At 24.9% G+C, this 23964-nt stretch overlaps 4 protein-coding genes across 4 annotated transcripts; 1 reads left to right on the forward strand and 3 right to left on the reverse strand.

The window, feature by feature from the left end:
• Window positions 1-557: 557 nt before the first annotated feature.
• On the reverse strand, window positions 558-2123 carry LOC128965456 (synaptogyrin-like). The gene is made up of 5 exons (XM_054312159.1): window positions 1956-2123; window positions 1810-1874; window positions 1183-1414; window positions 966-1105; window positions 558-860 (listed from the first exon to the last, which is right to left on the reverse strand). The coding sequence occupies exons 1-5, from the start codon at window positions 1993-1995 to the stop codon at window positions 642-644; spliced, it is 696 nt and encodes a 231-aa protein (XP_054168134.1). The 5' UTR covers window positions 1996-2123; the 3' UTR covers window positions 558-641.
• A 250-nt stretch (window positions 2124-2373) lies between these two features.
• On the reverse strand, window positions 2374-5408 carry LOC128965455 (E3 ubiquitin-protein ligase ZNF598-like). Its single transcript, XM_054312158.1, has 5 exons — window positions 5250-5408; window positions 4980-5104; window positions 4728-4919; window positions 4454-4650; window positions 2374-4375 (listed from the first exon to the last, which is right to left on the reverse strand). Exons 3-5 carry the CDS (start codon window positions 4908-4910, stop codon window positions 2560-2562), a joined length of 2196 nt encoding a protein of 731 aa, XP_054168133.1. The 5' UTR covers window positions 4911-4919; window positions 4980-5104; window positions 5250-5408; the 3' UTR covers window positions 2374-2559.
• A 4420-nt stretch (window positions 5409-9828) lies between these two features.
• On the reverse strand, window positions 9829-14231 carry LOC128965453 (thioredoxin domain-containing protein 11-like). The gene is made up of 9 exons (XM_054312154.1): window positions 13867-14231; window positions 12910-13049; window positions 12739-12812; window positions 12452-12679; window positions 11988-12392; window positions 10771-11927; window positions 10652-10699; window positions 10555-10587; window positions 9829-10490 (listed from the first exon to the last, which is right to left on the reverse strand). Exons 1-9 carry the CDS (start codon window positions 14217-14219, stop codon window positions 9911-9913), a joined length of 3018 nt encoding a protein of 1005 aa, XP_054168129.1. The 5' UTR covers window positions 14220-14231; the 3' UTR covers window positions 9829-9910.
• A 5643-nt stretch (window positions 14232-19874) lies between these two features.
• LOC128965499 (uncharacterized) lies at window positions 19875-21798 on the forward strand. Its single transcript, XM_054312206.1, has 2 exons — window positions 19875-20043; window positions 20972-21798. Exons 1-2 carry the CDS (start codon window positions 19875-19877, stop codon window positions 21796-21798), a joined length of 996 nt encoding a protein of 331 aa, XP_054168181.1.
• Window positions 21799-23964: the final 2166 nt, after the last annotated feature.

Here is a 23964-nt window from a genome sequence, read left to right on the forward strand (position 1 = left end):
ACATTTATTTTGCTTATTTTTATTTATATTTTCACACATAATATAAAACAAAAAAAATAATTATGTTGTTATCATACATATATAATTAATTTTTAATAATAATAAGTAATTATTGCTTAATTTATACTAGGTTATTTATAGAAACTAAATGGCTTTAATTCGATTGGTAGTAATAAAATTAATATGCAATTAAGTTTATATAGGAATTACATACTTTTAAAACCACTGTCCAATATGTAAGTGCAAAATAATCTATAATTTGTATGAGTGCTTAAATAACTGTAATAAACTTACATATTTGGTTTATAAATTATGACAGTGATTAAACTAAATAAGACATTCAATTGGTGACCATTGATATCATATTTTTATTTCTTAATTTACAATAATTAAAATTAAAATTAGACTAAACATTATGACTAATATATTATATTATTGAATTTGTTTAATGCTATCACTAATATTATAATTTAGTTTCATAACCGTTGCGAATATTATTTATAATTATAATACCAATTGTGAATAAATTTAAACAATATTATCATCATTTGTTTTGTTTAAAGACGTCAATAGTTATATAATGGATACTTTCCACAATCTATTGCATTGATTTATTTAAATAAATTCAACAAATAACTGATTTAATATGTAGGCGCAGTATAGTTAATGTTAGACATCTGGTCCGATGGCGGCATATTTGTGAATGGATTTTCCTGATAAGTCGGTTCATCGGTGGCCCCGCCGTATGCCGAATAGCCGGCACCTCCACCACCAATGTCTTCGTTTTCAAATCCACTCGCAAATTGAGTCATATCTGTACCACTAACCCAACGCTGGTGTGCAAAGTATGTACAGCCAGCCTATGTAACAAAATATATATACATTTTTTGTAAAATTATTAATAATGAAATAATTAAGTAATTATTAATATAATGACAATTAGTAAGAATGTGTTGACAACAAACCCACGAAGCGATGGAAAAGAAAGAGAAAGCAATGGCAGCCCTACAGCTATTGATGCCCTCACCAAATGGCGGATAATCAGACTTAGCCCACGCTATACCCAAATATGCAAAACATATCAAGTATAGCACTGACCAGACACCTGTATTTTCAAATTATATTAAGATTATTATAAATAAAAATATTTTTTTTAATTAACAAAATAAACGAATATCAGACCAGAAAATCCTAAATCAAAAGCAACGACTCGACGTCTGATTTTGATTGACGAAAGATTTTGAAACAATGCCTCCAATACTAGGAAAGCAATGCTCGCTAAGAACCCGATGAGACCCAGTCCTGACCCCAACCGACACGCGTTGTTATCCTTATTATACAAACATTTGTCAAGTTTGCCCTCTTTATACCAGCCCTTGGCTGATATACAACCAAACACTATGACTGAGCATAACTGTAATTATTTATTCATATAATTAAGTGATTATTTTTGCAACATTAAAAATAAATCAATTTATTTTTTCAAATTTAATTAACCATATATTCTAATTAAACATAATGTTTGTCATACATAACTTATATAGTATTTTACATAATGTTATGCCCCCGAAATGTAACTCATGTGCAATACATAAATTAAAATTATACATTTGTTTAAATCAAAATCAATTTAATTGTGTAAATAAATCAACACAATTGGTAAGTAATCACTAATTAAAAATCTATTAAATCTATATACATTATGTATATTTAACATAAATTATACAATTATTATTAAATGTTAAACAAAATCATTCAATCAAATAAATTTGGACTAAATTATAATTAATATCATATTTATAGACAAACCCAACAAATAAACCGCAGTATAACTTGTGGTCGCATAACATAACCGATTGGATCAAAAGCAGACCCTAAAATAAATATATTTTAATTATTAAATATATTAAAAATATATATATAATTATCTAATTGTATGTAATATGAGGAAAGACCTGCTTTCGCCGCTCCAAACGCTGCGTTCATATTATTCATGTTTATTATATTTATTTATTATTTAGATTCATATAATTAAACTAAATAGTCATCAAATTAGTTATAAAATGATGTAAACATTAAATCAATTGTTAATTTCAATAAATCTCTCGTCCATTGATATCATCTCTACTATTGGCGAGTCTGCGAATGCGTACTCCAATTGCCAACTATTTGACTATCAATTGGTTTCATTTGCTTCAATAAGTCAAACATTTATTCTCATCGTTAGTAATGTATTGTATATACAGTATAATAAATATCGTAATATTTTACATATAAAATAATTTGTAAAAATATTAAACAATTATTGTTTATATAAAAAGAAATATTTATTACGGCAATAACATACAGTATATCGATTTAATAATCAATACTGATTACAACATTCAATATAAAGTAATATCATATTATAATTTATGTTAATTAACAACAATATAAATCTTTTCAATTAGTGTGTGTACAATAATAATCATATATTTGTCACATTAACTGCTCAATAATCAAAATATACAAAAATATTCAAATTTCACAATAAAATTATCGCATTTGCAAAAATATAAATCATATTTCATGGGCTAACTTGTGATGGTTTTCATCTTTAATGATTAAAACTTGTTTACATTTATGGCAAATAACAAATTCTTGAGACATCCAATTGACTAAAAGTCGGGAACCCTTAGGAATGGCTCCCTTACTGTTCTTCATTTCCATTTGTTGAGCACTTAATAACTCATTTTGCTTACAAATATCGGGTAATAAAACCAAAAGTTCCGAAAATATAGTTATAAAATTTTTTCTGCCAAATAAATCAATACACTTCTCATAGTATTCATTGCCATTTATACGCGACTGTCGAAACTGTTTGGACACCTCTTTAAATAATAAAAATTTTGTTGAATCAGACAAAACATTTTGCACTTCACTAACAAGTGATTGGTTTCGATCATTAAAATCAATTGGATTTATATAATAATATTCTTTGAAATTATTGTCGAGCGAATCATTTGCATTCAAATTATTAAATACCTCAGCGACTGAACTCAGAGATAAATTAGATTTTTTATTAACTGGTAGTAAACCGGGCGGAGGACCTGTAGTTTTAGGTTTAGTTATTGTAGTGGAAAATGATTTGGGAAGTGGTTGTTGTTTAACACTGTTTGTCATTTTGTTATTAGTGGCTAAAACAGGAAAGTCATCCTTCGTTGGCAGTAATATATTGGACGCATTGTTTGATATATTATTTTTCTTTTTTGATTCAATTTTTGAATTTTTGCTATCATTTGTGATATGTGAAGAACTTGTAGATGTATTCCAATCTATCTTTTTGTTGTCACTATTTTGTGCTAAACTTTTTACAGTCTTTTTCTTAGTCATCACCGGAAGAGATGGAAATTCTTCTTTATTATTAATTGACGGTTTCTTAAACTTTTGTACCGATTTTGTTGGTTCATTCGGTGTAAATAATGAATCAATTAAGTTAACTCTTTGAACATTAACTGTTTGGCCCGATGTTTGTGGTCTCGAAATCGTTTGTTTCGCTAAATTATTATAAGCGACAGCACTGGGAGCCCTTAATACCGGTCCTTTATGTTCGGAAAGTGCTGGAAATTCTTCATCGTTCATAGCATTCATTTTTGGGCTTTTATTTAAATAAACGCTATAAGAGTTAGATTTCTTAGAAGATTTTGACAACTTTTTAGAGTCACTTGTATTGGTATTCATAATATTAATGGCTTTGGATGAACCCGATAGTGATGGAAAATCTTCGGGTCGAGGAGGCTGTACAATGACAGGAGCTGATGGTTCATCGGATTCGGAATCCTCTTTGACATCGTTGTTGCGGTTATTTCTACGCTGTTGTTCTCTTTTCATTTGGCGTTTGTTTTGCTGTCCGTTATCTAAATGTCCACTTCTATGACTAATAAACAAATCTAATGACAACGTCTTAGCCTTTTTAAGGTCAGATTTGCTCATATTTTGTGAATGGATTTGAGTGATGTGCGCCTGGAGGTCAATCTCACTTTGGAAAGCATTGGTAAATTTTTCCTCCTGTCCGTCACATTCTTTGCAAAGATAATGCTGGGCAATGAAGTGATCCCTAAGTTCTTTATAATCGGCATAAAATTGGTTCAGACCGGGAGGATCACAGAAATGACAATAGAAATGCTCGCGTCGTAAATGCAAAAGAAGGTCGTCCTGATCGACATAACGTTCGTCACAGAAAATACATAATGGATGTCCTCTATAACTCCTCTCATCGGGATCTCCTGACTTGCGATGTCGGGCCAACTCTTTTCGGTTATAATATTTGCGTTCATTTGTAAATATTTTTATATTTTCAACACATAAGTCACAGAAGAATAATTCATGTTCTTTCCTGTTGTTCATCAATTAAATAACATAATTAAACAAATTGTCGGATCAATTGTCGGATCATTATGACAAAAACCAATACCTAAGATGAGTGGATAAATCGTGGATTGTCTTAAACGGTGGTCTATTGTGACACTTAAGACACGGATGTTCAAGAAGTTTGCCATAAGAATCGAGAGCATATTCATCATCAAAATGGATGCCATTATTGTTATGATACAGACATTTGTCGAGATCAAAGTCATCAAACTTGCTATTCTTTACTAATGTAAAGACAACCTATTAAATCGTAAGGACAGACATTAGACTGATGTGAGTCTTGGAAAATGTTTTCAACAGTTGTATTGACCGCATACCTGATCTAACATCTGTCGACAAATTGGACACTCATTTTGTTTGCAAAGGACTCTCATTCTTGTGGAGCACTCGTAACAGACCCGATGGTCACACTTTCCGATGGCGTAAATCAACTTCTTGTTGGTGTTTGCCGTGTGTTGACAACAAACAACACAAATGAGATTATCTTTTTCGTCGCTCATCTTTAATATCTATAAATCGGATCCAATACTTGAAATACTATCGATTCAAACTCTTAAATCAATGAATACCACGGATGTCAATGAAGTGATAACTAGTTAGACAATGAGTGCCACAAATCCAGTCAATCAGTGATTATACGACACGTTAGCAGTGTTTCAATGATTTCAATGTTAGTGTCAATAATGCTATTAAACTGTATATTAGTATTAATATTAATATTACGTTATTATAACATATCGTATATCATGTGATAACCGATTGGCTCATCGTTTTGGTCACACATTTGGTTGCAATCAAACATTCAAATCATATGTTTATAACTTATAGCCAATACTTACATCACTAGTGTGGCCACCGGTCAGTCAATAATTGATTTACGGGTCACTAATTTTACCGACAAATTAGCCAAACAAACGATTACTGCAATCAAATGACAAGACTATTGAAATGTTATTAATAATGAGTTCACGTGTCGTATAATAAAGTAATATAAAGTAAAGTATTATTGCATTCAAAATGTTTGACTAATTGCCGCCAAATTCAAGTTATTAATCAAAAATACATTTATTTATCTAACAATCCATCAAAACTTTATTTGATTAATCTATTTGCTATTTTATAATGAAATCAATTAATTTAATTAAAATATACAATAATTAAATTAATTACTCTCTATATATAAACTTATTATTGATTGAATTGTATTGTATTGATATTGTACTGTATATAACAGTAAATATGTTTTATGAATGATAATCACATTTGAATGTTAAGTTTAGTCATAATGTATTTAAATAGGCTATGATTTTAATGCAAACTTTTTATAAGCATAACTTATTTAATGGAAAATAACTCAAATGAAAATAATACTAAATTTAATTAATACACATTAATACTCTATGAGTGTATAGTCCAGCTATACGTCAAAAAATGTTGTAACGTTATATCAATGATAACTTTTTATTAAATTTCTAACATATATAACATAACAATTTTGTACTATATATAAGAGTTTATTTGTGTATAATTTTATAAACTGTATATCACTGGTATAGTCTATAACAGTGATTAAAATTACAAATACAAAAAATATATTTTTATTATAATTTATGTAAAGATCCTGGTTAAAATTAAAATATAAATACAAATTTTAAAATGGGCTATGAATAACGTTAATTTTTAAATGAAAAAGTTATCATTGATAACACTTAATTTTTATCACTGGTCTATAATTTATTCAAAAAACATATTAACAACAGAGATTATAATACAGTTTATGTATTTATTAGAGTATATTAATTGGAAACTAAATGAAAATTAAAAATAAGTACAAATTGGTGTAAATTGATTGAAAAATTATTTTGAAATAAAATAAATGGGATATAAATGAAATTTCAATGAAATTTTTCTAATAAATTTCATTAAAATAACTTTCTAAAATGTTTTTGGTTAATAAATTTTGGTATACATTTTAATTTATTAATATTTTATCATAAACTTTAAATATAATATTAAATTAATTTTAATAGATTATAGATACTAAATATTACAGTATTATACAGTATATACGCTTAATATATGTTAGTAAAAAACGATAATTTAGTAAAATATTTATTTTTATAACAAAAATTAAAATAAATGAGATAATATAAAAATAGATATTTGATAAAAACACACATATATTGACAAAACGTATTGATTTCATTAATTTTAATTATAATTTAAAAATATTTAATAATTAAAGTATATTACTAGAAACATAATTTAAGAAAAACAAAATTAAATTTGGAATCACATTAAAGAGAAATTTCTTTTAGAAACTTTATAGAAAGTTCATAATATTTATATAAAATTTTATTTTTCTTAATTTATAATTATAACTGATATTGAAAATTATTGTTTAAATTGTAAATGATAAGCAAAGGCACAAAATTAGAAAATATAAAATTTTATTTTATTTATTATACATTTATAGCCAATAGTTATAATTTACCTAGATTAATTATTCTAATTGATTTATTATACACTATCGAGTACAGTGACATTGGATATCCCGGATATGATTAAAATTTAATTATATTATTATTTTATAATATAAATCAAGATTATGATTTATTAAATTAATATTATTAAATTTTTTAATATATAAAGCAATATTAATCATTAATGATAATAAAAAAAAGTTGATTTAATTTCTAAAATTCTGATGTTTAAACTCAATTGAATATAAAAGTTAAGAAAAAATGAAAATAGTGATAATTTCACTAATATATTAACGTATGAAAGCAATGAAATCCTGAAAATAACTTACTTTTCGGTCAATGCCTTAAATTTATTTGCAAAGAATATATACATTTTTGGGTCATTTGAATGTTTCAATGATTTGATCCATATTTACAAAGAAGAGTAGAGACAAGTTATTCAATAATATCAATATATATATGAAATGCATTTTCAATGTATATATAATGAAATGCATTTTACTTTATAAACTCATACTTAACTGTTAGTTAATTACTGTTCGATCACTACATTGAAAAGTTGTCAAAAGTTGTCATTTAAAAGATTATATTTATGTTTAATACAATGAAAATATCAAAATGTATTTATTTGTTACCTTTATTATATGTTTTTGCAAATTGTAAGCATTATTTAAAATGATAAATAATTAAATTAAATTAATAATTTTTTTTAATTGAGGCCAAACTAATAATTCAACAAAAGTGACACCAAATATGAACCCACAAGTGATAGCCAGTGACAGTACAACAAATGCAACAAAGATGTTGGTCATGGAGTTTGTCGCAGGAATGGGAAGAGCTTTACAACAGTTGTTATCGACCGCCAGTTCCACGAATAATAAACAGGTCTTCTATTGCTTTAATTTTATTTTTCATTATAATGTATAATATATATTATATATTGATTATTGATTATATTGATTGACAATAGATAGTCGATTATAATTCAACGACAATTAAACCGGAAAACAATCGAATTGAAAGCGAAAAGTTAAGAGAAGAGATCAATAAACGAGTGAATCAATTGCAGACACTTATTGGAACTGCTATTCAGGTTTCAAAAGATAGAAGAGATGTAATGACTAAAAGAATTTTAGAGCAAATCAATGGACGATTGGACGGAGCGAAGGAAAGGGCTGACAAAATATTCAGAGAAGTATTACTTATTTTTCATTTAATTTTAATTATATTTTATTCAAATATTTGTCTATAAAAATAAATCAATTTTTTTTATAGCCGACAAACAGTGAGATAGCAGTCAAGACATTGAGGACAATAAACACTGGAATTAGTAATCTTTCGACTTTTGCAAACTCACTATTAAATAGAGTTAACGTTTCAATTAATGTTAATCTTAAACAAAACAATGAAAGCATGAAAAATCCGTAAAATTATTTAATTTTGTTTTTTAAAAACTAACAATTTATCATACAAATAATAATACTAATATTAATAACTATTCATAAACCATCATTTGATTAATATATTAATATTTTTGTTAAATTTAAATTACCGGTACATTAGATATATATATACAGTATAAATAATTTATAAGTAAATAACTTTAACAACATTCATTATTAACTCAAATAATTAATGTATTTTAAAAGCATGAAATTGTTTTAATTTGTAAAAATTGTCATTTAAAACAATTAAAATAATAGTATTTTAAATGTTTCACGCATTACTCTAAATAAAAAATCATCTCAGTTTCGACCTATTTTTCAATATAATTTTCATTATAATTGTAATTTTTAAAAAAAAAATACTAAATAAAAAATTAAAAACTATTTATCATTTTAGCAATTTATGTTAAAAACTAGTGTATAATAAAAAAATATAATGTGCTATTATATATGCATTTTGCAAAAATATTTTGATTGACTGTATAATATTGAATATTTATAAAATAATAAAACAAAAACAAAAAGTTTGATTTATTATTAATCACTTTCACCGTTCAGTGATTATTGTCATTCAATATTAATTGTATATATAATAAAAATTTATTTAATTTGTATAAATAAACAATTAGTTACATATTTTCAATTAACACTTACCGTAATAATAATATTTAAAATCTATACTTAATTTTTAACCAAAAAATAACTTTAAAACGTCACTTAAACTCAATAAAACTTAAGACAAAATCCCATCCTATTATACCTACCGTTTGATGAGATCTCAGTCTTAAAAAGAAAGATCAAAATAATTTTTTAGAGAATCTGATGATTGAGTTGAAACAAAAACAATTGTTATTTAAAATTAAATCATTTGTGGATAATACTAGTTTGTCCCGAGCAACATGTATAGAACGTGTAAAGAAACAAAAATTTGAAATCAAAAAAATTATTTAAATTTCGCGTTCAATAATATAATTTAAATGTTTTTTTCTTTACACGTGCAACAATAATAAAATTAAAAAACTAACTGTTTAATTAACAATACTTTTTATTTAACCGTTATTTTAATTTTAATCATTTTTAATTGTTGTAACGCGCAAAAGTGTGACCAAGATATAAATATATAAACATTTCCAAATTATATAGTAGTATAGATTAACATTAGTATCGAATTAAATATTAGTTATTTGTGACAGCATTGCAACAAAATGTGATCTTCAATAGTGTGTCTGAACCATCAGTTTGGTGTAAACAACACAAACAGCTAATCACTTCAAATCTTAAATCTTTAAATCAAAACATATGTTAAACATTTTATTTTAATGCAAATGCAATAAAATAATACAATAAAATAATTTCATATAAGTTTAATTAAACACAATCCAAAAACTATAACAAATGAAATAACGTTTAAAATGGGGTTTAATATTCTAATTATAAATATATATATAATTCATTAAATATAAATAATTAATACAATAAATTAAATAATTATTGACTTTTAGTTACTAAACTAAATCACAATTCGTTGATTTGTAACAAATGAGTGACTTTTAAGGCATAAATTAGTGTCATTTATAGCTCATCTCGTTTTGTATAAGACTTTTGCTTCGAGTATTTCGTTGTCTTTTTGACGGATTTTTTGTTTGTTTCACTTTTTATTTTATTTTCTCTTGTTTTGACCACTTTATCAACAGGTAATGTAATATTAAAAAGCTCTAAAAATTCGTTAATTGATTGAGTTGTCAAACGGTCAGTGTTTTGGTCAAAGTTTTTAAGTTTTTCAATAATAAATGAACGCAAAAGAGATGTTTTAAAAATATTTTGTTTCAATTTTCTAATTGTTTTAATCAAATAATTTAAATGTTGTTTGAGTTGTGTTGACTTTCTTTTCGTTAATTTTTTGTCTGAACCAAACAATTCAATTATTTTTTGTCGAACTAATGACAACTCAATTAAACGATTTCTAAGACTTCTTCGCGTTTGATGTGAATGTGATTGACTCGAAGCGAGATTATTAAGAAGACATTTGTAGTTACATAATGTAAGTGATGTCTGGAGACGAACGCTTGATTGCGAGTGTTTCCAAATAAATTGCACTAAACTCGAGGTTGTTATCGCCATATTTGATGCAAATGATATGCTCTCCATTTTCCTAAATATTTAAAAATAATAATCAAATTAATAAATGTTAATAATATAATATATTTCGTATTAACCTTTTAGCAGGAAATAACATAATAGTTGGGTATCTATTGGCAAAACAAAAATATTTAGTATTAAATACTAAGAAAAGGTATATAACAGTACACTAACCTATCAACAGTATACTCCCAGGGAAGGTCATTGGCGTCACCATTAAGTCTGTGATAGATTCATTGATTATTAATATTTAATAAACAATTGTTTAAATTGTCAAATAATCAATACCATACCGGGTGAAGACAATGCCTTTGATATTACTGAAAATTCTGGCCACTTCTAAGTAAATGTGAGCAATTGTTGAGCAAAATCCACACCATTGAGCGTAATACATGACAACAACATCTTTGGTCGGATCCAAGACTACCCGACCAAATGTTTCGGCACTGAGTTCGGGAACACATATCACTCGTTCCTTACTATCTGAAAGACATGAACCAGAAGTCGGTGGAAGAGATGAACTTTTGAGAAATCGGGGCAAAGACTTGTTTGTGAAGTTTTTAATAAATTCAACAAAACTTCTTTTATTAATAGTTTGCGTTTCACTTAAATCGTTAGTTAAAATATGAATATTTTCATTGGAGTTATCAATTATAACACCAATTGTCGCATGACTTTGATTGAAGATATCTATTCCAATGTTTTCAGCAAATGCTGGAAATAATATCGAGTCCAACGCTGCAAACCTTAAGGTACGGTTGGTTCTACAAGAAAGGCCTGTAAAGTTGGACCTCCACTGTTGGTTACCTGAATCGGCACTATCAGGGAAGTTGACATCACTGTATTTAAGACCCAAATTAAGACGATGACAGTGTTGTAAATCAGAGTTCTCAACCATTTTAGTAATTGTATCGTCAAATGTTTGTGAATTATCCTCTGAATTCATTATAAAAAAATTGTCGTCAATTTCATTAAGCGATGGATGAATACCAGAACAAGTGGTGACGATCTTATAATATGAGGTATATTTTGGTTGATATGAATACTTAATTTGATTGCAAAAAGTTGCTGTTTTGTTGGCACTGTTTGGATCAAAATCGGTCAAATAACGTGAAGCAGTGGCCAAACAATTAAAGCGTTGACAACTTGAGGGACATTTTGCAAGACTTAAGTGAATACAAGACGTACAAAAACACTTCTTATCGCTCGCTTTACTCGATGGTCGCCAACGGACTACTTGAGAGTGACAGCAAGTGTCGGCATTTGTCACTTGTTTTTTGGTTGAAGTACTTTCAATAGTAGAGATCGGTTGAACCAATTCGTGACATTTCTCTTCCAATTCCATCAATTTTTCTTCTAATAAATGTCTTCTTAAAATACTTCTATGAATTATTGATCGAATAAGCGGTGAGTTATCGCAGTTATAGTAATCCATAACCACTTCTCTTAACTTAAAATAAAATAATTATTAAAATAAATGTCTTTTTCAAAAAAATATGTCATAACTTACAACATCATAGTATGGAGAGATACCCAATACAAAACTTCTTGGAGTAAATAAAACAAATGTAGGATTTTTAGTGATTATATCTGAAAGAGCACTACTTTTAATGCCTGATGGGATCAACCACTTCAATGTCGGTGTTTGTTGGACTCGACTGTAAACCCAACTTAAAATAGTTGCAGATTTAATAGATTTTGTACCAAAATGTTCGGTTGTATTCCATAGAAATAATGTCAGTGTTTGAGGCTTCGCAAGTGATAATTTTGTGGCTACTCTTTTGCTTGATATTACACAATAACATACTGTCCTCCACGGGTCAGATGATAGTGCTTTAACAGATGTCGAGAAAAATTGCTTATATCCCGGTGGTTGAGGTGATTCATTGAAATCGAAATATCCGATCAAAATAGCCTTAAAATTAAAAAATTCAAAATAATTTTTAATTATATACAAAATATTCCTCAGATTACATCGTGTTTAGCTCTGAGATCAAGTAAGTCGCCTTCATTTTGTACTGGTATTATTGGATCCAATAGATTGTCTAAAAATGGTATCATATAACTGGCCACAAGTGGTCCTTTATACTCGACTTCACCGGCCATTCGGACGTGAGCTAACAATACTGGATATCTTTTAAGATTGTAATATTGTCTGCACTGTCCATCGGGATACCAACAATTTATTGCCGCAAAAAATATCTACATTAAAAACATACAGCTTTAAAAAAATAATCAAAATATGATAAACAAATAAAAACCTGATGTCTATAATGTTTTGCAATTGTTTCAAACTCTTTCATTACTCTAATACAATCTGAATCCCAGGGGGCGTCTAAAGGGGTCAAATAAACCATACAATCAATAATTAAATTTAATACCAGTAATAAATATTGTAGAAAATGTTTAGAAACTATTTAATCGATACATACAATACATAACAAATGAGACATCATTTTGAAGAGCACGAAGTGACAGTTGTTTCAGATCTCCCAACTCGTAGTCCACTATTGGATACATGTCTTCATCAAAAAACTTAACCGGATTTGGAGTCTTTCGGATCCGAAGTGTTCTGACATATGTTGACATCAATGATATCATTAATATTACATTTATTTTTTTAAATTTCATTATTATTATTATTTGTTGCCAACTATTTAAAAAGCTATAACTATTATTAAGTCTATAAGTTAAAACAGTTGGCTGAGACTGTTATTGTTTCAAACGATTAAATTGTTTTTATAAAAAATAATATTTTAATATCAAAATCAAGTTTTAATATAGTTAACAAAAAGTGTTCATAAATTATTATAAACTTAATAATACATTATATACTATGAGATTAAACCAATAATATTTGGTTACGTGTTATTAGTTATGTTATGTAAAAAGTCATGCTTTTAATTACCGGTAATTCAATTTATATTTTTAAAATCAAATTTTAAAAAAATAATAAAATATATTTTATATTAAATGCAAGTATGAGTTAATAATATATTTTTATGTCTAAAAAAATTGCAATTTGTTATAAATAGGTTTATAATTGAATTAAATAAAAAATTATTATCAAAATAGTATTAACTGAAATATGTTATCATATATGATATAATATATTATATACAATTGGTGTCATCATTAATATAATGTTGTTGTCATTATTATCATTAATTTTGATGACAATTGGGATCAATTAGGTGTCATTAATGACCAATTGGTACTCATTATTATGATATTACAAAGTTTTGCTAAACTAATGTCACAACTGTTTATAAATATGATATCAAATTTCTCATATGTAAACAATAATAGCATTGCTCATCAATGATGGGATCAATTGATGCATTTGACGACCGCATCATTAATGAGGATTTAATCAAAGTATGACAAACCCGTTGTGAAGAGCGGCCAAAATGGTGACACCGATGGCCAAAACAAGACATATGAGTGTCTGTTTGATGCCGTCTCTCATTGTAAACCAACTCTTTTTCTTGTTGTCGATGATGTTGTTGTCGATGATGTTGTTATCGTTGGTGTTATTATTATTATTGTTGATATTGTTGTTGATATGTGTGTTGTTGTCATCAGTGGACACATCACTAGAGATACAGTGATTGTTGAATGACTTGTAAGGTCTGAGTCTAACACTAATACTAATATCGTTTTCATTCAATTCATTCGCCATATTATTATTATTATTATTATTATTATTATTATTGCATTCAATTTCTATTGAATAATACATTACAAACACATGTTGTTAAATGCATTACATATATTACATACACTTTTTTAAAACTTTTATATACAGTTAAATGTATAGACAGACTCATCGCTCATTAATTTCATTTTAAATTTACATTTCATTATTTGATTATATCAATAGCACAGATGGTTTAAATGTCAACTTGAAAAACAATGAGATAAAATAAAATTTCTTAATTTAAACATAGCTTTAAAGCAATAACCAAAGGTTATTCAAAAACTAATAATAATAGTTACAGATTGTTGACAACTTTACAATCAATATATATTATTATTTGATATTTTACTAGTTTTTTATACAACTATTTATTTGGTTTGCAAACAAATTAATTAATGTCTATAAGTTATAACAATTATTTTAAAGTTATGTGTGTTTTATGTGTTTTTTTTAAATGCAAATAATGTTTCGCTCGACTCTTCTCTTAAGACTTGAATCATTAGACTTAAAGAATTGCATTGGAATTAATGGTTTCTTTTTGTTGTTTAATATACTATTAATATAATGAATGCTATTTTTATAATTTATAACTTAATAGAAAAACTATTTATATATATATACATAAAGTACTGTATATATGCTGACTAACGCACGTTTATATCATTAAAAACAAAGAATAATATTAATAGTGTTATCCAAAAAAACTATTTAAAAATATTCAAAAGCTATATATGCTTTACATGCGCTCTAAAATGATTGAAATACAGTACATCTATACAATCTATACTTTATTTGTTTAATTAAATTAAATATTAATATCTAATTAATTATTATATGATACTAATATTTACAATAATTAATAATATTTTATTTTAAGATAAAACTATATTAATTATGCCACTTATATAAAGATAGCTTAAGTTATAATAAGATAATAATTAAAAGTAATATTACTTACATATTGTCTATGTTAGTAAGTTATTTACAGTAACTATTTTATTTGAAATAATACAACTTATCAATAGTCATGTAAATTTAATATATTGTAAAATGTTTATAATATATCAATAATATACGATATGGTAATATGATATATAATACTAATAAAATATCAGTATTATATTATTAAAAAATGTTTTAGTATTTATAATTAATTTAACAAATAATAGTTGAAAATTAAAAAATGTTATAAAATGTTATTTTTGGTTTAGTTTAAATCTAGTAAATATTATAAAAATATAAATTCCAATAAAGTTAATATTAAATTATAGTATATTAAACTTAATTATAAAATAATAGTTTTGAATATTTTGTACACATTTACATAGTCTAGAATTAATTGTAATCATATTATATCCAGTTTAATAAGTGACTAATTTAACATTAGTTATACTAGTGTTAGATAAATTGAAATTAATAAAGATTTGTTTTTATAAAAGTCTAAATTAAATTACTTATAAAAAAATAAAAATGGCGATAACTTATAACTATCTCACTTGATTAATACCGAAATTATTTTAATATTAAGTCTCATTTTTAATTTAAAACGCTATTTAATTTATTATATTTATTCAATTATGTTTGCTTTGATTAATTAAATATCATGAATCTATCTATAAAATTATTATTTATAAAACTTGTATAATAATAGTTAACTATACATTTAATTGTAATATAATTTAAAATAAACACTGAAAGGATATAAAATATAATGCAATTATAGAGTATTATAATTCTGTGACAACTAAATCATAATATTAATTGTAATACTGTTTGATTACAGTATACTACATAACATATTATTGTTTATTTTTAATTAAATAATTTTATATTTTAATATTGCAATTTAATTGTAAAATATATTATTTATATAAACATTACATATTCTGTAATATTGTAAGTCTTGTCAAAATATCCCAAACATACCCACAAATCTGAACTAATATTAATTGTAAGTCAAATTAAAATTTTATAATTATATTCTGATATCAACATAACATTAAATATATATTATTATTATTTATTATATTAATATTAGATTTCACATACAATTGGTGTCTATTAGTGTTTGAAAGAAAATAAATTTTAGAAAGTTTCTAAAATAAATTGTTGTTTATGTGATCTCAATGTTAATTTTGTTATCTCAATATTTCATATCTCGTAAGAATACATTATAATTATAAATAATAACTAAATATTATTATTAGTATTTTAATTATATTAAAAGTATACTTAAATTAAAAATAAAATTTTACAAAACTAAGTATAATTTATTAATTTTGTACATAGACATCATATTTATATAGTAGTGTAGTGTAGTGTTTATTAAATATTACAATAGCTATAAATATGTGGATCTCATTGTAAATTTATAATAATAAATTTATTATTGAGAAATTTTCTTCGACATACTTATTAGAAATTTCTATTTGTCTATCTCTAAGTATAGTATAACTTAATAAATAAATTATATTCCATTAGATGTCATTAATATTACATAATTGTATTAATATATAATTACAAATTATATGCTACTTTGCAATCAATCAATGAATCAATATATAAAGTTATGGAGTATTTTTAACTTATATTATTAAATAATTGATGTCTAGACGATTTAATTAAAAGTTTATAAAATATTTGTAAAAATAAGTTTTAATATTGATTAATATATTAATATTAAAAAACTATTTGGCACTTAAAACACTTTTGTTTATTTAAGGCTAATGACATGTAATATGAAGAAGTTATTCACACAAACTTTACTTTAAAAATGTTATTTTTATCCATTAGTAATAAAAATGTTGCAAATGTTGATAATGTTAACTAAATTAAGTTTATTACTAGTTTTTTTGTAATCTCATAACCCAATGAATTAGAAAAATTTATATAATAAAAAATAACAATACATTAATAATTATAGACCAAAAATATATAAATAAAATATTTACTGTAAGATAAATAATTGCAAAAATATTTGTCAACGAAGAGTTTATAATATAACTATAAAATTAAGTTAAAGTTATAAAATATAAATTATATTATATAATATTATTTAAATAGTATCTGATTAAAATCAAATGTCAATATTAGTTTTCTTTGTTTATTTTAAAAATTATCAGCGTTGGAAAAATGGGAATTTTTTGATAAAATTTATTTTTAAATTTCTAAAATAAATAATTATACATATATAATATCAGTATATTAATTGTATCATATTTTGGTTATATGATACTTAATAAGTATTACTTATATTGAAATAGTTTGTAATTGAATAAATTTTGACATTAATTGCCATTAAATAAAAAGTACTTAAAAATTAAATTTTTAATTTAAATAATATTTTTTTTATTAAATGTAATTATATCAATATTATAATATTTTGAGTATCATATTAACTAAGAATAAAAACAGTACTTTTTATTTAATGCAAATTAATGTCAACATTTTAAATCATTTTATTTTTAGTTAATATGACACTCGAAATATTACTGTTATTGCATATAATGACAAAAACATTATTTGAATTAAAAATTAAATTTTATTTTCAGTTAGCAACAAATGTTTATTTATTGATAAATATTTAAAATAATGCAACAAATATTAATAAAATAATTGTTTAATCTGATTATAATATTTATATAGTAAATTGGTTACACTGTGTAACACATAAATTATCAAAATTTACTATAATTTTCAAAACGAGAATTCATATTAATAATAAATTTATTTCAGTTATGTACACAATATACTGGTATTTTATAGTTTTTATTTATCATCTTAAAGTAAATTAAATATTTGTATAAAAAGCATTGATTGATATTATATGATACGTGTAAATAGTATACACTACAGTAATTAGAAGATATTCTAATAATTTTATCATTTAATCAATATTATAGATATTTTGAAAATTGTACAGTATACAATATCTATATATAATAATTAATTTATGACAATAAATATTAATTTTAAACTTTAAAACTACTATCTATCTAATAATTTTTATATGACATATACTATAATGGGTTGAGGATATAAGGTTAATGAACGTCATGTAAAAATAACTGTTGAAATTTTTTAAGTATTTTGTTGTGGGAGAGAAAAGTCAACAATTTTGTTGATTTGACGTTTTCATAAACAATGTATAAGTTTTAAATTTCAATAATAAATAATTTTGTGTTTAATTAGCAATTATTATAGCAAAGCAAATGATTTTCAATACTATTTACATAATAAGATTTCATTAAAAATCTTAGATATCTTTAGATAAATATAACATTGACAATCATTATCTAAATAAAGTTAAATAAAATTATTTTTCAAATGCAGATAATCCGGTCAATACCAGTAAAAGATAAATAAAAAGGCATTATTTGCAAACCCAAAAATCTCACACAAAAATGTTTACTTTAAATTATTTAATTAATAGTTTATTTTTGTCTAAATATAGTACTTTATTTGTATAGATTTGTACATTAGTAGTGGTAATAATGGTAAGTGAATTAAATTCAATGTTTGTCTTAAGGTTACATTGCTTGGATGGAGACACTGGAGATAACCGATAGTACATTGGTTTGCATGTCAAAGGAGTGTACAAATATTTGGTGAACGGCTTATGAGGTTATCCATTGAAAATAGGAGAGTCCTTTTTGATCGCGCAAATGCATTCAAATTGAATACCTATTGAACGGCACTATTACTCCGCGGGTGACAACAATTTAATGCATTATTCCCTCGTTTATAGCGAACATTTCATTTGTCGTTTGTGTTGAATTCAGTTCATAACCTTATTTGTGATCATCAGTGACTCTCTCGTCAATCAGTTTCCGGTTATTGAATGTTTTTCAACAAAGTGTCATAATATATATATAATTGATTTTTATGACAATTAATTATTCAAAAAATTGTGATATTGATTTGATATATGTAAGACAATTGTTAAAATAATAAGCGGGTCTTTAGATAAAACTTTCTCGAAAGGTGTGGTCATAGCTTATTGCTGTCAAACATTTGAAACATTATTGTTAACTGAGTTATAGCCATAAAAACCAGTTTTTATCTCTTTTGAAGACAAGAATCTAATAATTATTTCAAATTTTAAATGAAATCAATTAGTTGTCGTAGAGAGAGAAGTGTTTAATAGCTGTTTGTAAACTAAGTGGAGGACAGCATCTAAACGGCACTCCTCTCCAAACACTATAAATAGTTTAGACAAAAGCCGGTTATTATATTTACTCTATTATCGTGTAATCAGTAATCGTGAACTTGATTTTGCATTTTTCAAGCAAACCATCAAATACCTGGAGAGAAGTCATAAATTTCCGAAATAACTAAATTGAGAAAAACCTGATTAAAAATAGTTGACGCGACCGGTTCTGTCCGGCGCCGACACATACCTGTGCTAAACGTCACCTCTCATCACATCTCTTGCATTCTTTTAAAAAGTTTAGCCAATTGTTGGCCACAAGTATTTGTCTGTTGACTTTGCATTCAAATTTATGTTTCATTTATTTTATTAATTGCTTCAAACTTTTATCGTTAAACTTATAATACATATCACTATTTTTTAAATATTGATATCGTTTTTAAATATATTGTGATTTATTGAAGTGATATATTGATTGCGATAAACTATTTAAGCGATAAATTCGTACAAATTATTGTTAAATAAAACAAGTGCTCTGAACTAATCCAATGCCAATTCAAACAAAGAGATATAAAATACGACATTTGAGAAGACATGAAATTCCTCAGTTGCTTCAGATTTGTCATAAAGAGGGACGACATATGGGAACTACCGAAGAGGTTGAGTCTTGGCTTCAATTTGATCCAAAAGGTTTCTTTGTGGCCGTTGATGACGACGGTATGTATTATATATTTTATAATTTTGACTTAAATCCGACATCAGTGTATTGGTGGTACCATTTATATAATAGTTATATCATAAATAATAAATGTATAGATTTTTTACTATTTAAAAATATTAGTGTTATATATTTTCAGTAATATAATATTTTCTGATATATTATAATAATATATTTTATGTTTAATATTGATTTTTAAATATAATATATTTTAGTTATTGAAAATTTTAGATATTGCACTTTATTTGTATGATATACTATTTAATTAAAATATTAATATATTAATGGTTATAACAATAGTATGTAGAATATCCTGAAATATATTGCTAATGATTTTAATATTTAATTGAAATATTTAATAAAATAATATATTGTACTAAAAATAAAGTTGTGTTAATAAAAATGTAATGATATTAAAGTGATATAATAATGATAAATTGATATGTATTTCAAAAGCAATTGTTAAGCTAAACATACATAAGTGTCAAAATGTTTTCAATTTTGTTTAGCCACACATTCAATACATTATGTGAAACACAAGGTTTACATTGTATGATGATTTGCACGGAAGAGGCATTTAAGTGGTTAAGGGTTTACTCCGACACACATATCAATCAGTTTTACACAAAACTATTGATACAATTGTGAGGACATGAGAGACCCGGACATCATATCTGGGTCTCTGTGTTCATGAATATGAATGAAAACAATAACGAAATGTATAGACAAAAGGGATGAGTGTCTGGAAAGGGATGAGTGTCAGTGGTGTTCGTCTAAATTCACTGAAAAATAGGTTACTTTTAGTAGCCTTAGATGTGAGTAAAGAATTGCAGATATTCTCATACAAACCAATTAGTTGGCAATTAATGATATATTATAATATAAATTATTATTTATTTAATATTAATTGCAATCACTCTTATATAGGCGTAATACTGGGCAGTTGTTGTGGTATACGATTAAGTGGACAACACGGGTATGTGGGGATGTATGTGGTAAGTGCTGAATGGAGAGGCTGTGGTATAGGGAAGCAGATCTGGAACGCAGCCATTCATCACTTGGGTCACCGAAACAACGGTTTGAGCGCTGTTTCACATCTCTTCCAATTATATCGAGATAAGGCTGGCTTTTGTCACATTGCCGACTGGACAGTCGACTTATATAAACTCAATCACATGCATAAACTATACCAATACATTGCATCGGATCACTCCATCAACAAGAGTGATACCGATATCCCTATCTATCAGTTAAACTATGATATGTCTGAGTTCTGTACCGTTAGTGTATCACCAAAGTTGCGAACCAAACCCATAAATGACAAATTGATAGCCGATGTCATTGCTTATGATAGACGTCTGCATTCATACGACCGGTCAAAGATTGTCAGACTTACGGTCAGGGAATCCAAATGCCGGACTCGAGTGGCTCTCTTGGGAGACACTGTTGTCGGTTACGGTTGTATTAAACCTAATTTACAAAACCATTGGATGATAACACCCTTATATGCAGACAATGAATACATAGCACGTATGCTCTTATGTGACCTGTTGTCGGGCCTATCGATGCTTGAGTTGGATGAAGGGGTGGTCCTCAAGACCCCCAGTAATAACAACTCGGCCATCAATTTGCTCAAAATGTTGGGTTTCGAGAAGCAGACCTATAGCTTGAAGCGGTGTTACACCAGACAAGTGTTTGATGTGCCCACTCATCACATCTATGCGTTACATACCTCTGTCTTCTGTACTGAATGACAGATCAGACAACTAAATACTTATTAATCAGTTCTTCCATTTCTCACAAAATATGTACAGTTATATACAAATTATATAAATTATAATTATTTATACATCAAATAAATATATATACAAATTAAATACAAATTACACTAATAATAAATATATGTCTTTAATATTTATGTCTTGGGATTTCTTGACAGATAAATGGCTTGTTTTCTAGTTATATACCCATTGCGTGACATATTTTAGATAACTATTTTCTAACATTTATGCTTATAATTAACTAAATAATTAATTGCTTTTTATATTAAAAATAGTTTTTATTAAACAAGAATTTTGTTAGAAAAAATTTTGTCAAATATATCAGATTTTGCTAAATTTATAGTCAATAATATTTAAATATATAAATTAACGTCAAAATTAAATTCATTTAAAAGCATTTTATCGTCAAAGATATCCCAATAATTAAAAAAGTATTTAAAAATGTAATTATATAAATAAAACAGTAAAGTGTAGTTTATATGACATATTTTCAGCTCTCATGAAATTGAGTGAAAATTAATTTAATTGAATATCAATTAAGTAAAAGCTCATAATATAAAACCTGTATTTAATAATATTAAATAAATTCAGGTATTAATCTTCCATTTTATATAAATGTCATATCTTTTGCACATTTAAACAAAATATGTTATTAAATAACTTTAAAGATTAATACTTTAGCATTCGTTTAGATGAATGACTCTTTTATTAATTATAAATAATTCACTATTACTAACATTTTACACTTTTATCAATTTTAAAATTATAATTATAAAATACAGTAAATGTAAAGATAAACCACACGATCACAGATTGTAATAATACTGTTGAAAGACATAAGAAATAATGATTTTTATATTTGTATAACTGATTTGGTGAACATTTTTTGAAGCTTTTGAAATGATTGCCCAATTATTATAAATATATATTATTAACAAAAAAAAGTATATATAAGTTTATAGGAAAGGTTTTCATTTTTGAATTAATGAATATATATACACAAAAAATATAAACATATTTTTGTTTATTAATTGATAATAAAGAAATAAAATTCAAAATTTATTAGTTTTTTGTTGTATTTAATTAAATTATATTAAATGTAATGAAAACATTTCTTATTAATATATATTTAAATGCAAAGCTTATAGTATTTAAATTACATATAAATATCTTTTTTAATAAAAGATATATTTTACATAATATGTGTGCCAAAAATAACTAAATTAATTACTTTAAAGTGCAATCCTTTTAAATTAAATATTTGCCTTTAGTTTAATTAAATAAGGTTTTTAGTTAAAATTATATAGCTTAATTTAAGTAATTTATTAAAAATAAAACTTATTATATATAAAATACGGGTTAAATTCATTAATATTTATTTATTTCATAAACCACTTATATTTAAAAATAAGCATTATAAAATTATGTTATAAATTGGTTTGTTTAATAATTAATTTTTTAAATGATAAAAAGTTAACTGAAAATATACTGAAAAGTATTTATGTATGTTTATTACATTATAATTTAGTTTACTTTGTAATATCTAATAACCAAAATAAGTTAATCATAGTTTGTGTAATATGTTTGTCTCAAAATCTTTAATCATAATTTAATCATTGTTAATTTACTTAAATTTATTTTTAAATATTATTTATAATATGCTTTTAGTTATTTGTGTTAGATATTTATATATAATTACAAATTTTATTTTATTTGTATAAATTTAATAAGAGTAAGTTTAGAAAGAAAGTAAGTCAACTATTTTTAATTGTCTCCGATTTCGGCCAAACTTATACTTATATTAAGTATAAAAATAAAAAATACTAATACAAAAAAATTGATTACATTGTGATATGAGTAGTGTTGGCAAAAAAGAGAAATTTCTAGAAAGTTTCTAAAAGAAATTTCTATCTATGGGATCCCTATGTTAATTTTGTTTTCTGGATATATCTTATTATGTAACAATACATTGGTTTTACAAGTAATAATTAATTATTATTATTAATATTTTTATTATTAATTAAAGTAAAAATTAATTTATTTAATTATCTTAAATTCTTATATATATAATAAAATGATTATTAAAATTTTAAAAAACTGATTATTATTAAATAATTATAATTATTTTACATATAGGTA

Source organism: Oppia nitens, unplaced genomic scaffold (genome assembly GCF_028296485.1).
Source record: "Oppia nitens isolate AA-2021 unplaced genomic scaffold, nextdenovo-longstitch-racon4-pilon3 scaffold17_pilon_pilon_pilon, whole genome shotgun sequence".
Taxonomy (NCBI): domain Eukaryota; kingdom Metazoa; phylum Arthropoda; class Arachnida; order Sarcoptiformes; family Oppiidae; genus Oppia; species Oppia nitens.